Genomic DNA, 14328 nt, shown 5'->3' with positions numbered 1-14328 from the left:
ATTGATTTGTTTAGAGCAACAAGTTTAAAAATAAAAAAAAGCCGTTATGATTGCCAACATCTGTAGGGGACGGTACTCTAAGAAGAAGTTGTGAGATAAATATTGCAAAGTTAAGAGTCTGGACATATGAACAGTCTTCATTTCGCAGAGTAACGAGTCCAAATTTGTAAAAAAAAACAGTTTTAAATACTTTTAATATTAAAAATATGTGCTTAACTACGTCATTAAGAAACGCCATTACAATTATGAGGGTATATCTTGAGATTTGCGATGATGGCATATTATATACTGTTATAGAAAAATTAAAATTTCAGTTCTTTAATGTACAAATTCTATTTCAGTAAAAGAATCATAATATATAAAGCAAATAACATCCAAGATGTATTTCGATCAAACTTCTCGTTTCCAAAATTCCATTCACTCTATAAGGAATGGATGCTGATGTGATAAGCTAGCTACTAGACAGAGTCCAATATAGACATAATATTTAAATACATACATAAAACGATGGATGACAAGAGCACCGGATAGAGACAAATGAAAGACAAAACGGAAGGTCTATGTTCAACAATGGATAGAATAAGGCACAATTTTTTGGTGTAATTTTAAGTCTAACACAAGTTTTTCATAAAATCCAACATAAAGGCTTATATAACAATCTTATATCGCAAAAGCATGAATTAAATAAAATAAAGCCACCAAAATGTAGATATCCTAAGCGCATACTCCGCAAAGATTACGCAATTTGGGAAAAAACAAAATGATGAATGGGGAATTTTAAATAAGTAATCGCTGCATTTATGCTAGGTAATCTTCAACAGGTTCTACACTTCTTATTCCAGTCGTCAGAGAGGAAAATGGCACTGAACTTAAAAAAAAATATACGAACAAGCTGAATTTTGCGCAGAATGTTAATTTTTGGACCCCAAAAAAGATGTAAATAAGTTTAGCACTTTTACCCCCCGGCTTCCCCCTAAAACGCCACCTCGGGGGGTAAAACGGAAAAACTCGATTTACCAAGAATCTGAATGCCGTAGAAAAAAATGTTTTAATAAAAAATGTAGCTGAGATAATTATGAACAAAAATGTTTATTAGCATTTTTTGTGTAGAATGAACCGTTCTCTCAAAAACAACGCTTGAAGCGACCGGCGATTTTGAATGTCAGTTACGAAATCGAAAGCGAAATCAATTTTAAATAAAATTTGTATCAACTCGACGGCAAAAATTCGATATCTTTTGTATGCGATTTTTGTATTTTGCACCAAATAAAGTCAGTTTTTATAAATCTATTCAATAAATAAAGGATGCGCGGTTAAAGATCAACAAAATCGAAATGATCACTTTTTTCTATTATTAGTAGATTATTTTACTTTAATTATATAATTATATTATTATTATTAATAGAAATTAATTTCTATTATTAGATCCAAATCTTCAAAATCTATACCTAGCATTAAATTTCGTTTAATGGTTTTCAGTTTTAGCAACAGATGTGAGGCTTTGAAATATGACAAACAAACGCTAAATTTAAACTTTCACGTTACAAACGATCTAAAACGTTTAAAACTATTTCTTTTTGATTGCACAACTCCGTTTTTCGAAAATACACAAGTTCAGCTACAAAATTTCACCCAATATTGCCTTCGTGTAAGTCTTTCCCGTGGCATGTGATCGTTTGTAGTTTAAAAGTTTAAATTCTGCGTTTTTTAGGCATATTATAAATACCTCCTATTGAATGCCAAAACTCAAAATCGAAATTTCATGTTATATGGTTTGAAGACTAGGCTCTAACAATGTAAATTCCCCTACGACTGGTCAATGAAAGTTATATACTTTATTGATGTTTTGAGAATCGTAAAATATGACAAAAATTGCACAACGTTTATTTATTTAACACCTTTATAAAAACTGACTTCAAAATACAAAAAGAGGTGCACTTTTTATCTTTAAAACGAATTTTGATTTTTGTCGAAGGACATTCTGATCAAAAGATATCGAATTTTTACCGTCGAGTTGATACAAATTTTATTTAAAATTGATTTTAACTGACATTCAAAATCTCCGGATCCTTCATCCGTTGTTTATGAAAGAATGGTTCATTTTACGCAAAAAGTCCTAATAAACATTTTTGTTCAAAATTATCTCAGCTACATTTTTTATTTGAAACATTTTTTCTACGGCGTATAGATTCTCCGTAAATTGATTTTTTCCGTTCCCCCTCTACGATGGGGCGTTTCAGGAGGAAGCCGGGTGGTAAAAGTGGTAAACTTTTTACATCTTTTTTGGGGTCCTAAAATTAACTCAGCAAAATTCAACTTGTTCGTATGATTTTTAGAGGTCAAATCTCTGACGACTGGACTGTATGTGTTCTGAGAGCAGATTCAATTATGGAATAGTTATAGTTAGCTCCAGTAAAAAATATATCGCCTGGAAAAAAATGGGGTGAATCAGAAAGAAATTTTGAGTAAGTGTTGTCCAGGGAAAAATCGACGTATTTTTATTTTACCGAGTAAAATATATGATCAGTCTCGAAAAACCAAACAAAATTTAAAAAATTAAGTTGAAACGTTAAGCTCAAAATAACGAACAAATTTTAAGCAGTTCACATGTAAACACTTTGTTACAAGGAAAACCGTTATCATAAATAGTGAAAATATATATGACAAACCAAAATTTTATACTCCCGCTTTTCAAAGAAATGCCTCTGTCATTACCTATTATTCATTGCATATGAATAGCTTTTTCATAATTTGGGAGCTTCAGACATATTGTCCAAAAAAATATGAAAATGAAAGTACGCTTGTTTTCAATTTTTTTTTGTATATTAAAGAAGAAAAATAATAACATTAGCAGAAACGAATTCTAAATTATTTAGCACAATGTATATCAAGCATTATTTAGTTAAAAAATCTCATTTTAGCGATGACTTAATTTCTTCGAACAAAAGGCGGCATTTGTTTCAATTATCTACGGGCAATATACTCTGGGGCTAACTATACTTATTGTAATGATACATTGTATTCCTAACTTATATTTCGTTACTTATAAATCTTCTGACAACATTGTAATGTTAGACGTACAAAAATCTAAAAAGGTACAAATTTCTGGTTAGTCCTGATTTTTGTTAACGTTTACGTAAAATATTGTACTCACCATGTAGGAATCCCGTAGTAGTAAAGGAAGCATTGAAAAAAATACAAATACAGCAAAATGAGAAATATTAATTGAACCTATATATAGCTAGTTTTAATGATTTTTTTATATTTCAGTTCCTTTGGAGTGTTTGTCCCACATATTTTGTTCAAAACTATCAATTACTATACTACGGTAATTGATTAAAACATTATATGTATTTAGACTAAGATCTTTGGTGTTCAAATTTCATTAATTCATAGTTACATTATTTGTGACACTATAGCTTGAAGCCTAGCAATACTATGTAGCAAGCAAGGATATGAAAATATCAAGAACACTAAGCAAAATGATTAAATTATTAAGAAATCCAACATGTTTTAAAGAACTATTTTCCAAATTATCCAGGATATATTGATCACGTCACAATACACAATCACGTCTTCCTTCTCTCCAACGAGAACATCAACTATTTTTGCTATTTATTAAAAATGTCAGAAATGTGAGATTTCGGTAGGTGTACCTATACCTAACGAGTAAACATCGTTTTGCCGCTATCGTAAATTAGTGAGTATAAATAGATTTTAAACTTGTTTTGCGATTTTAGACTTGCTCCGGAAAATAATAAAGTGCAGTTTCTATATGCGTATTTTCACTGGTGCATTTAATCGCTAAATTTACATAAACAATATTTCATCTCATTAGTGCATATAACCTCGCAAGAAAATCAGAATCACAACAAAGTACATTACATTAGTTGCCCCATATTTAGGCAACTTTCATCACTATGGTGTATGATAAGTTGCCGACTTCTGACTCTCCCCAATTAATTCAAACAAAACTCAAGAAGCTGTTTTTTGACTACGAGGGCAGTTCAAATTCAAAAATTTCATCAAACCTAATTGTGACCAACACAAACTCAACCACCAACAGTAACGTATCTTTACGGCTGCAGTAAAATCCGCACCTAGACCAACGTTCCCAAAAAGGATCAGGCCCCTTGTTTCTTCATGAAAATAGTTTAAAGTTATATGATAACGTACACGCAATTGGTACAATCATTGGAACTAAGAATATTTGCTTCGCATCCAGGATATCAAATAATACGGTATTTACTTATCTAATTCTGAATTTGTCGAAAAATTGATAAATTCTCATCCATTCATTCAAATTAATATATTCTTGCTTAACATTCGGAGGCTAATATCTCCAACCAAAAGAATTGTTATTTCAAATGTATTCATCATGATCTAGCTGAAAACACTATAAAAAGTCTTGGCTTACAACTAGCATCCCCAATATCGTTTATCAAAGCAGGTAATTCTGGATGATGAATACAGCCAGGTATTAATAGTCCATTAAAATGTTACATTTTTTATGCCTTAGCGTGCATTTCTTAGGACACAAGCTTAAGTTCAAGTTTGAGTGGTCGCCACAAAAGGTCGCCGAAAGGGTTTTCGCGCTGTATCTTATAAACTAGTAACCCTACAAAACATTTTATTAGACATTATCTGTAGCAAATTAAATTGTCTACAAATTTATTCGTATTACTTTTTGTAGTAAAATGGCAAATAAAAAAACAAAAATACCTAAAAAAATTTTAACGACAGGACAATTATAAAATAATAAATTGTAAATGTTAAAATAATATAACTGATCCTATATTTATAACGACAATTACTAAACGTTTTAACAGTAAGTTTCTGTAATACAATTTTTATCAAGATGCAAAACCATCTTTTCCTGTTTTTATTCACTTATAATCCAAAATAAATTAAAATTAACCTGCGGTTAGGATTACTACATAAAAAAATGTACTTGCAAAACCAGGAATCATTGGTAATAATAGTCATATCAATATGACTATTATTTTATTTGAATTTTGAGTTTTTGTTCTTTGTATACAGATGAAAATATAGTCAATGATAATATAATCAAAAATTGTAATATGTACTAAGGCGGTCCGATAAGTACTTCGTCTACAAAAGAAAAACGAAAATTTTGGAAAAATGGCGATTTATTTCTCAACATAGTCTCCTTCTAGCTCCATACACCTGACTCAGCGATGACCCTACGGGATAAAGCCTTCGACGGCTTTAACCCGTCTGAAAAATACGTTTTCCAGAAGTAGTCGATGTACATAACCCCTTCTGAATCCCAAAAAACGGTGGCCATCACTTTTCCGGTCGATAGGACAGTCTTTGCCTTCTTCGAGCATGTTCACCGGATGCTGTTCACTATTTAGACTTTTCCTTGGTCTCTGATGTGTATCAGTGGATCCATGTTTCGTCGACAGTTACGAAACTACGTAAAGATCATTCGGATTACGCTTAAATAGCGTCAAACACCGCTCTGAAGTAGTCTCACGGTCGGGAATGAGCAAACACGGTATCCATCGCGCCGACAGCTTTCTCATGACCAAAATTTCATGCAGGATATGACATATGCGGTCTTATGAGATGTTTATTATCTCAGCTATCTCGCGCATCTTCAGTCGGCGGTCTGCGAATACAGATTGTGGACTTTTGTCATGCTATCTTCAGTGGTAGCCATTTTCGGAGCATGGGGCGTGGCTCATCAAAAACCGACGTGCGACCTCGTTGGAACTCGTTAATTCAATTTTTGACTGTTGCCACCGAAGGAGAAGAGTCACCGTACACAGCATGCAAGCACTCTTCACTGCTCGATTTCCCTTTTAAAAACAAGAATCAAATCACCCACCGATTTTTCCAAAGATAAGCCCGCTTTCACACGCGGTCAAAACAAAACTACGAGTCCGATTCGGCTAAAATTTTGACATTAGCCGTCTACGAGAATCGAGAATACTTATCGGACCGCCTACGTATGTTGTGGATCTTACACTTAAATGATGATAATTATTTTGCAAAACATAAATGTTGTTTATAAAGAGTGTATAGTTGATTCAGTCGACAAACACCAAATTTATCAACAAGATGGGACTGGGTTCAGTGAAAAAGAGTATATTCAAAATTTTATTATAAGTTAAGTTGTCATTTTAATTGGACAGACTAAATTAAAAAAAAATTAAAGAAATCCTCTTACCGTCCAGCAGATCCTGAATAGCAGTCTTCACTCCCTTGTCAAAGGCGCGTGCGTCAGCAGCAGCTTGAAACGTCAAGCCGTATTTTTTGTCGCCGGTCTTCCAGTGGTGAAAAGTTGGCATCACCTTATTGTACTCGAAATCCTTCTTTATCGTGCAACTCAAAACAATCTGTAACAAAAAAAGAGGAAATTGAATATGTGGTATATGATGTGTATATCCTCTTGTCGTAATCAGTAGCATTTATATAATTGTATTGACAATATATTTTAAATTTTTTAAGAATGAACCACAATGAATGTTATTAATGTTACATGTCTTTGCCTTTTCGAGTACCAGTTTGGAAATATGTAGTATTAAAAAACTTTTTTGAATATAAAAAATTGATATAACCTGTATAATATTACTTATGCTTTTTGTCAATTAACTGGTGATAACTTGAATATTGACTGTTTAAGACTTACTTTGTCTTGATATTGGTCGCGTTATGTACTGTACTTCTAATGCTAGAGGATATCATTATCATGGCTCTACAGCCCTTTGTGGGCATTGTCCTGTTTCTCCATCCTCTAATACAACTGTTTTGAGATACTATTCTAGTTCTATTTCCTACTGGGTTTTGCAACAAAGATATTCTGGTGGGGTTTCCAGAGTTCATTTCATTTAAGGTTTTCAGGTTTCCAGGTTTGCCTGGATAGGTTTCTTGATCTAAGTTGAAGGAGCGGATCATAATAGCATCTATTTGCCAGGACTATACGGCGTTTTATTTCCATGGTGACATCGTTTTGGCCGTTGACGAGTGAGCCCAGATAAACGAAATCACTGATACACTCTATTTGTGCTTGTTCTAGTTGCAGCACTCTATTCTGTATTGGCTGCATTGTCCGCATATACCTGGGTTTTATTAATGTTTATCACCAGCCCCATATCCCTCGCTGCCAGTTCTAGTGTTTTGTATGCTTCCACAACAGCCATTTATTTTCGGCCAATAATGTCTGATGCGTTTCTATATTTAGCTCCCATGCTTTCTCCAGGATTTGCCTTAGCGTAGAAATCTGGTCTGTAGTTGATTTACCAGCCATAAGACCCGTTTGGTATTTTCCAATTAACCTTTCAGCATACGGTTTTAGGTGACTACAAAGAAGTATGGAGAATATTTCATAAGCGCTGTTGTGATCTCTATACAGTTGGATGATTCGAGCATATCACACGTAATCGGTGTACGTAGACATCTACAGGGTCTACAGAGGTTTTCTCCGCCCTTATTTAAACAGCTGACATATTGTCAGTGCCGAGTGACTTAGTGTTTGTTAGCTTATTTATTGCTTCACTTACATCGGTTAGTGATGGTGGTACCCTTTCTCATTTTCTCTTTCTATTTTCCCCGGGTTTTGCTTCACTTTTTGAGTTGATAAAGTGAAAATGTTCTCTCCATCGGATTAATATTTCGATTAATATTTCTTCTTTGTTTGTGATTAAATCGCCATTTTTGTTTTTTTATTATTGTACTGTTCTAGGTTGGTATTTTTTTCTCATGTGATTAACCTTTCTATAGAATTTAAAACTTTCATTTATCTCATTCATTTCTTCGATATCTCGTAGTTATTGTTCATAAAAAGTTGTTTTCTTCGCTCTAAGTATGCGTTTCCCTAGCCGTCTCGTATCATTATAGTCCTCCGTTGCTGCTCTTGCCCTACGTGTTTGCGTTTTTCTGTATGCTTCGTTTTTAATTCTGGTGGTCTCTTCTCATTCTCCATCATACCGTTCATTTCTTCTTCTTGTCTGGTGCTCCATACCCATTACTTCCTGAGCGGTCAATTGCATTACATATCTTAATTTGTTCTAGTGTTCATATTGGCAAGTACATTTTGAAGGAATTCTGTTAGACAGCTGTACATGTTGGTCGAAAGATCATCGGCCTTACTAGGGTATCTAAGTTCATTAACGTTATACCTCATTTGCTTTGTTCGTTTTCCTTTGCTGACTTCTGATATTCTTGCCCGTATCTTCGCTTTAATAAGGTGATGATCCGAGTCCATATTTGCTCCCCTGTAACTGCGACAATCCATGACCTCCGAGCCATGCCTAGTATCAATCAGAAAATTATCGATTTGGTTCCTTGTATATCCATCTGGCGACACCCATGATGTTTTGTGTAAGCTTTTATGTTGGAAACATGTGTTGACTGTTGTCAGATCGAGTGACGTGGCAAAAATAGTCAGTCGAGTTCTGTTGTCGTTGTCGTCAATGAAGCGTGTCCCCTCGAGATCAGGGTTTATAGGTAGTTTTGTCCACCAGTGTTGCCGGTAAAAATTTTAGTAAGTTGGACAATTTATACAATGATAAAAATTCCACCACAACTTCGTTAGAGCACTCCATAGTAAAATTACCACGACACTGACCGTACCGGTTCCTAAGTAACGTCAGAAGGTTTGATGGAGGACTGTGTTAATTTACCGACAAACAACGGGACTGGATGCGCTGGCCATAAATAGATTGTTTTGCCCTATCCACATTAGGGATCGTAAAACACAAACATTGAGGGTAAAAACGCTATTCCAGGTTACGTTGGTTCCTGTTTTTATATTTTGTCTTGTTTTATGAATTTTCTATTTCTCTTCGCCAATGAAGAACGCCGCTCCACGTTCTGTCTGATCGCACCTTTAAAGTGATAGAAGAGAGTGTTATTCTTAAAATATGTTATTGTAACCCTAGATTGACATCAAATTCTGACATTTTTATGCCACTGTCATTCGTTTGTGTTATTCTTAAATTATGAATAATGTGTCATATTATTAACATATTAACTTTTTTCCATCAGAAAAGAAAAATAACACATATTGCAAATAAAAGAACAAAATAAAGACCAATAGAAATATGTATTATGTTTTGAATCAGATATTTTCGAAAATAAAATCAGGATAGAAGGAAGCATAACAGAAAAATTTAAAGGTAAGAAAGGAGTGGAGACGGGGATCCGTTGTCAACAGTATTTTTATATTGTTTTCTTTTGTTAAAGACAACAACGAGGGAAAGGGGACTAAGAACACAAGGAATGATCTGCGATAACAGAAGCCAAGAGCTTGCGTTTGTCTACGAAGTGATACTAATAGCGAGAACGAAAAGGGAATTGCTGAGGATATTAAAGTTGTTCGAGAAGAAGGCTAAGTACTAGTAATATAGACTGATTATTAAAGATTAGAAAACAAAGTAATTGGAATTGGAAAACAATGAAGAGTATTTTTTACCAAGGTGCAAGATTTTGTTTATCTAGAAGCTACCTCAACAACTAAAGGAGATGGAAGTCAAGAAACTGAGAGGTAGATTGCGACAGGAAGAAAAATTGTTGGAGCTTTGCATAAATCACTGAAAGCAAATCAAGGCCAAGAGCTTGCGTTTGTCTACGAAGTAATACTAATAGCGAGAACGAAAAGGGAATTGCTGAGGATATTAAAGTTGTTCGAGAAGAAGGCTAAGTACTAGTAATATAGACTGATTATTAAAGATTAGAAAACAAAGTAATTGGAATTGGAAAACAATGAAGAGTATTTTTTACCAAGGTGCAAGAGTTTGTTTATCTAGAAGCTACCTCAACAAGTAAAGGAGATGGAAGTCAAGAAACTGAGAGGTAGATTGCGTCAGGAAGAAAAATTGTTGGAGCTTTGCATAAATCACTGAAAGCAAATCAAGGCGACAACATTGGGACTATATCGAACAGTGTTTAAACTCAGGGTCACGGTTTATAGCAGCGAATTCTGTTATAAACAAAAAAACCAGAAAATATAAGACAGTAGTAATGATGTCTAAAATTAAAATAAGCATTACAAAAGAGACAAACGCGGGAACAACCGATATTTAAATAATTAGAATTTAAATCACTCTCAATGCCACGAGAGTAAACGTAGTGTAGAAGTTATAATTTGTAACAGTGATTGTGTAAGAAACTAATAGCTGTTTCTGGTGTGAATGATTCAGCTAAAATAGGCAATCAAGTTTCATTCAATGGTTTAGTATAACAAATCATGAGTCATAAGTTTTATTTTAATAATATAAACAGGTGTTTTTAGTGGTAATATAATATAGAGATACACTAATAAAATTTGTTGTAAACAACATCCTTAGATACTGAAGTTTAAGGCATCAAACAAACGATTTATTTACATAATTATGTTTTTTCCAGCTCACTACTTCTATTTTATTCTACAAATTATTACATAAGTAAATAAATGTATGTATATTATAATAATATAGTTAAATTTAAAACGCGAATATTAAATAATACTGGAATGGATTATTTATTTGCCAACTTTATTAAATAACAAAATATTTATAATTAGGGACTTTTTAATTTTGTTTTTTTTTTTCAATTTCAATTAAAAATATTGATAATATTTTAACTTTGTAATAGAGGATAGCAGCTGCATTTAAATTGGCGACAAAAAAACAGTATACATTATACGAAAAAAAAAAAAAAGTCAAAAATCCTGTTTTATCTTCTCTGGGTAAAAGCAGACCTCATTTAAAAAAGAAAACTACTGATTTACCTTAGGACAATAAAATGGCAATTCAAAATACAATATATAATATGTACCAGGATAGAAAGTAAACCAACTTTCTGTTAAGAATTATGAGTAGAACTTAACATGTTATAGTAATATATTAAAATAAATAAACTTTTAGAAAAACATGTAACCCATGAAGCGTTGATCAATGAGCTACAGGCTAAAGAAATAATTGTTTCTACAAGTAAAACATTCTTGAGTAGAATATTAAAAGATTTGGGCTTTAAATTTAAAAAAGATGATCATCGAAGAGCTTTAATTGTAATGTTAAGAGAAGGTGTATTTTTAGACGAAACGTGGATTTTTTTAGGGGAAATAAAATGATGTCGTGGCAGGATGATAACAGCAGACGTGTACGTAAACCAGATGGTTATGATGGAAAAGATTTATTATGGTTCATGCCGGTTCAGCAAAGGGTTTTATTTCAGACGCCAGTTTGTTATTTTGTTCCAAATCCTTGACTGCAGATTATCACAGTGAAATGAATAGTAGAATATTTACTAAATCGATAAGTACACAATTACTTTCTAATTTAGAACACCCATCTTTGATTGCCATGGGCAATGCACCCCATCATAGTGAAATCATGAAAAAACAACCTTCCGCTAAATTTTAAAATCAGACATAGATTGGTTGAAGAAATACATCAGATGAACATCAGTTAAAACCAGAATTGTTACATTTGGCCAAGAGGAATCGATATATATATATATATATATATATATATATATATATATATATATATATATATATATATATATATATAACTGTTTTGGATGGGTTTGAGTCAATAAAAGGGCTATTGGTTAACTATTTTTGTTAATCTCGAGCTTTCAATTGTGTTTACAATTATTATCAAGAGCTAAAAAAGACAAAATATCTTACAAGGTTGAACTAGAAAGAAAAAACAATTTTTGTTAACTTACCAAAAAAAAATTAGTTTAGTAAATAAAAATTGTTGCTAATACATCTTAAAAATAATTAATATAAAAATGTCCTAATCTAATAAATGCTTCTCTGAAAATTTTTTATAATTTTGAAAACATTTTTTTAATACAAAAATAATTGAATTTATAAATAAGTTAAAATAGCAACCAATTACAAATAAGCCTCAATGTCATAAATGACAAGTTAAAATTTTTATTTTTGACAATTATATTGCCAAAAGTAAAATTTCGTTTAAACATTCTTTTTTGTTTAGTAACAAAAAAGAAAAAGATTTATTCACCGTTGACAGATGTCTGAAAAAATGTAACAGATATATGGAGAATTAAATATGACATTTTACAAGTTTTATATATAAATCATAAAGAAAGAATATAATTATAAATTTTGCTTAGATTTTGAATTTCTGATCTTTTGTTTAAATTATTATCACTTTTGCTAATACAAACCATTTCCAAAAAAGTCCTTTTAAATTTATTACTTTCACTACATAAAATTTTAATGTTATCAAAATCCACAATATGGTTTTTATCGATTACATGCTCTGCCAAAGCACAAGATGGTTTTTTAATTCTGCAATCACTTTTGTGAGAAATAATGCGATTTGAAAGATTTCTTCCGAATATATATATATATATATATATATATATATATATATATATATATATATATATATATATATATATATATATGGTCTGTAGGAAATAAAACTCTATTTGTTCTATGTCTCAATATTTCGTCACGATTTTGTGACTTCTTCAGGAGAAAACTGTAAATTTATTATAATTATTATATGTAAAAAAAGTGAATTCATTATTATATGTAAACAAAGAAGTCACAAAATCGTGAAAAAATATTGAGACATAGAACAAATAGAGTTTTATTTCCTACAGACCGATTCCTACTGATACTATAAATCAATATTTAACACAGTACTGTCGAAAATAAATTGGAAAAATATACTGCGCGTCAAGAAAAACAGACCACCTAAAATTTTTGTCATTTTTTAATTTTTACGAATCATACCACAAAGAGATTGTCATTAGATGTTTGTATAATGTTTAAGAATATGTTCTAAACCAGTATGCAATCATTTTTTAAATAACAAATGTCAAAAAATAACTTCTTTCAAAATAATATTTTATTGAGACTGAGATTGAAATTATTATCAAATCTGCACTTTGAGCCGGCCAGTTCATTTTTGGCACACCGACAGTTTCCAGATATTGAGCTACCATCCTGGCTACGTGTGGCCGCGCGTTGTCTTGCATAAAAAGAAGGTTTTCGCCGACAAACCCAGCAAAAGGCATTACATGCTCGTCTAGAATTTCGGTAATGTATCGGTGTGCATTCAATGCTCATCTATCAATAAATACGAGATCAGTACGGCCCTCGAATGAAATGCCTGCCCAAAACATTACCGAACCTCCTCCAAAAGCAACACATACTCGTCGAACACATCACTAAACAAAATATTTTTCCAATCTTCTATCGTCCAATGCTCGTGGTCTCTAGCAAATTGTAGTCGGAGTTGTGATGTGTTGCTGTTAACAAAGGTCCTGTTGCTGAACAGCGAGCCCTTAGACCAAATTCCCTCAACCTTCTTCTCACGGTAGAAGTGCTTTAAGTCCACCCGTGAGCATTTTGAAAACGGTTTTGGATTGATCTAGCCGAATTGATACGTGAACATGGACACCAGATTTGAATGCTATGGAATTAGTACGAGCAGATTGAAGACTTACTATAATAAATATATTGGCAGGTATGGATATAGAGATGAATATGTTTTTAGTATGTGGAAGGATGCAATTCAAAAGTATAACGATGTCGCTTGGACAAGGTCTGTAGAACATACTAACAAATTAATTGAACAGTGGTTTATTAGAGAAGAAAACATGTGTAATATTAATATCGAACCTGTAATAACTAACATTGAATCAGTAATAATTAACAAAAAATGAATTTTTTCAAGAAATGTAAACCAAAAATGAAAACAAAACAAAATCAGCTGCATAATCTTCAAGGATTTGTCATCAGCTACCCCTCATATAGTTTTTAAAAGCTTCAAAAACCTGTATAAGATTTTTTTAGCTTGTTTTCCTTTACTGGCCTAATATGACTGTTCTTTGTATTCTCAATTTTATGGCTGTGGTTTTTTAAAATAGGAAAATATTAACGTAAAATTATAGAAGGCAAATGAACTTAGAGAAAAATATACAGATGTCAAAAGAGGAAAATTTTGAGTTTTTGCACAAACCCCGTGATATATTCTGGAATTTAGGTTTATTTCCAACAAGATATTTGTTAAAAAATAATCTATAAAGAATCAGTTTCAGAAGAATATTTCTTAAACATCTTTCGAACAATTTAAAACTATTAAACTTTTGCATCATAAATAGTTGAGTATTAGAAATATCACACACAAAATGTCATGAGCTTATATTAAAATAACAATTTCAAACTTGATTAGAAATTATTAATGATTTTTTGGAAATAATAATTAAAAATATGTAAGTGTACATATATCATCATTTTTAACCTTATTAGCAATGATTTAGTAAATTTTAGTCAGCGGAAAAGTAAAGTATAATGCTCCATATCTCACCAAAACCAAACGTTTCCCCATA

The 14328-nt window shown here is 32.0% G+C and overlaps 1 protein-coding gene across 2 annotated transcripts in view; it reads right to left on the bottom strand.

Moving 5' to 3' along the window:
- Positions 1-14328, bottom strand: part of Spred (Sprouty-related protein with EVH-1 domain) — a 183182-nt gene that overhangs the window by 43942 nt on the left and 124912 nt on the right. For both annotated transcript variants that reach the window (XM_072526482.1, XM_072526483.1), the window contains exon 3: positions 6197-6365. In XM_072526482.1, the coding sequence (XP_072382583.1) occupies positions 6197-6365 (169 nt within the window). The remainder of the gene's footprint in view (positions 1-6196; positions 6366-14328) is intronic.

The sequence above is a fragment of the Diabrotica undecimpunctata genome, chromosome 3 (genome assembly GCF_040954645.1).
Source record: "Diabrotica undecimpunctata isolate CICGRU chromosome 3, icDiaUnde3, whole genome shotgun sequence".
In the NCBI taxonomy this organism is placed as follows: Eukaryota; Metazoa; Arthropoda; class Insecta; order Coleoptera; family Chrysomelidae; genus Diabrotica; species Diabrotica undecimpunctata.
This window is presented reverse-complemented; position numbering and strand designations above follow the sequence as displayed.